The 2,133-nt window shown below is 52.6% G+C and overlaps 1 protein-coding gene across 1 annotated transcript; it reads right to left on the bottom strand.

Moving 5' to 3' along the window:
• Nucleotides 1-589: 589 nt before the first annotated feature.
• On the bottom strand, nt 590-1,888 carry PtA15_15A120 (uncharacterized protein; the record flags this gene model as incomplete). The annotated part of the gene is made up of 6 exons (XM_053163295.1): nt 590-616; nt 687-767; nt 850-1,058; nt 1,104-1,325; nt 1,349-1,689; nt 1,746-1,888. 6 exons carry the CDS (start codon nt 1,886-1,888, stop codon nt 590-592), a joined length of 1,023 nt encoding a protein of 340 aa, XP_053027284.1.
• Nucleotides 1,889-2,133: the final 245 nt, after the last annotated feature.

Raw genomic sequence — 2,133 nt, 5'->3', positions numbered from 1 at the left:
ATATCTGAAGTCCATAAATCAATAAAAGATGTGGAACACCGTCAAAGATTGATTGAATTGATCTACAAGATAATTATTTATTTGAATCATCAAACAATTTCCAATAACTATAAAACAAAAAAATGACATACTGAAGCTCATTAAACAAATAAAAACCAAAGAAATTCATGATTTTAAATTTCACTAGAGGCCAAGGCGGCTTCGCCGCTGTACTTCCAAGGTTTAGCTTGAAATAACTGTACAATTTACTCAGAGATGCATTGATGGCTTTCATTTCACTCCCTCTAATTCCTCAATTCAGCATGTGATTTGGTAGAAATTTCAGCCACATACCACTAATTTGACTATGCTGCAGGGCTGATAGGTCTTGGTGGAAGGATGTGTGCAGTGAAAGAAATAAAAAGGGTGTCCCCAGGCTGCTCAACAGAATTTTATTTTTCAAATCCATAAGCTTTCTTTCAAGTTATTGTATTCAATCTGAAAAATGTTGGTAAATGTACATCTTTGAACAGACAAGTGGGGTGCTCATGGCAAGAAACACAAATATTTCCTGTAGATGGGTTGAGCGGATCAGGAAAGGGGATTAGGGTTATACATAAGTCCAGGGCCATTGCACCTGTATTTCGAAGGGAAGAGTCAGCGAGTACGTGCAAAAGATCAAAAAACAAAATGAAGGAGGGACAAACACAGTCGGGTCTATCGAGTTCTACTGAGAGGGATGAGGAAAAGGTTGCATCACATGAAAGGTGGGTGGGTGGGGTTGGGTCCTACCACAACAAAGAACCAAGAGAGAGAGTCAAATCCAGTGCAAGGAATGAAGGGTGTGGCGAAGAGGAGAGAGAGACTGACAGGCCAACAAACAACAATTTCGACAGGCTTGGGGTAGCTGCTCCAGTCAATTTTCTCGACCAAGAATTGGCTATCAGGGGCCCCATGGAAGGGTCGACGGGACGTGGGGCGGTTGTCGCAATTGGAGCTGCGGACAACGCCGTCAGCATAGTAGATGATGCGGGTGTAGGTGACGGCGACATTAGGGACGAGGAGGCATTTATTGCAGCCTAATGAGAAGTCTTATGCAAAGAGCTGGCACTCGGAGGACGGACACTCGTTAGTGAGGCGGTCGGCAGCGCAGAAGGTGAGTCCCTTTGGGCCCCGGAAGGGCGCTGGGGCCAGGGCGACGATGTCGTTCCAGCACAAATACACGGGCACGGGGAGTACGTTGTGGAAGCGGGCCTGGAAGACCTTCGACTCCTTGGCCCCGCAGATTGCCGCGTAGCCGTCCTTGTACTCCGTCAGGATCTGCAGCCGAGGGCGCAGCGTCTTGCCTGTCAACAAGCGGGTGACCCACGAGTCGTAGAAGACCACCGAATGCAAGCGGGCGTCATCGGGTGGCGAGGGGTCTGCGAGCCGTACTGTTCCCGTAGCGTCTTGGCCTCCCACCAGTCGGTCCCGCACGCCGAGTCCGCCCCCTGGAAGTGACGTTGCCAGAGCAGCTCAAGGATGTCCTGGGCACAGAGGAAGACGTCGTCGATGAAGACCAGGTTGGAGAGCCCGTCAAGGGCCCGGTCAGCATTGTCGAAGGCCAACAGCGCCTGGTTGCGGTACTCCAAGAGCAGCTTGATCCGGTCCACACCCATCCAGATTGTCTCCTCCTTGGCGCACCGCATGTGGTGTTGCACGCCCAGTCCGCTTAGCACCGCGCCCAGATGGGCCAGTCCTTCCGGGGTGTACACACCAACACATACGCGTTCTCAGCCCCCAGGTATCGCAGCGAGGTCAGGATCGGATTGGTGATCACCGGTAGCACCTGCTGCGACGAATGCAGATTCAGCGCAATCATCACCTTGAGCGTGCCTTTCGTCCTGCCGGCTCCGTCCAGGAACCGCATCCAAATAAGCGCCTCTGTTTCGGGCGAGAGCCGGCAGCTGAGCGGGGATTGGGTGATCCATACGGGCTGGAAGCGCTTGGGAGTGGGGCCATGACTATCCAGCCGACGAGCGGGGCCCAGGATGTGGTCGGAGAGGTTGTGGGGCGGCACGGAGAGGTCGGGGTCAAGGCCAGGGTGGACAATGACGGGGCTGGTGCGAGGGGGGAAGGCTGAGGAGTTGATGAAAATGAAGCGGTGGAGGTGTT

This window comes from Puccinia triticina, chromosome 15A, assembly GCF_026914185.1.
Source record: "Puccinia triticina chromosome 15A, complete sequence".
In the NCBI taxonomy this organism is placed as follows: domain Eukaryota; kingdom Fungi; phylum Basidiomycota; class Pucciniomycetes; order Pucciniales; family Pucciniaceae; genus Puccinia; species Puccinia triticina.
This window is presented reverse-complemented; position numbering and strand designations above follow the sequence as displayed.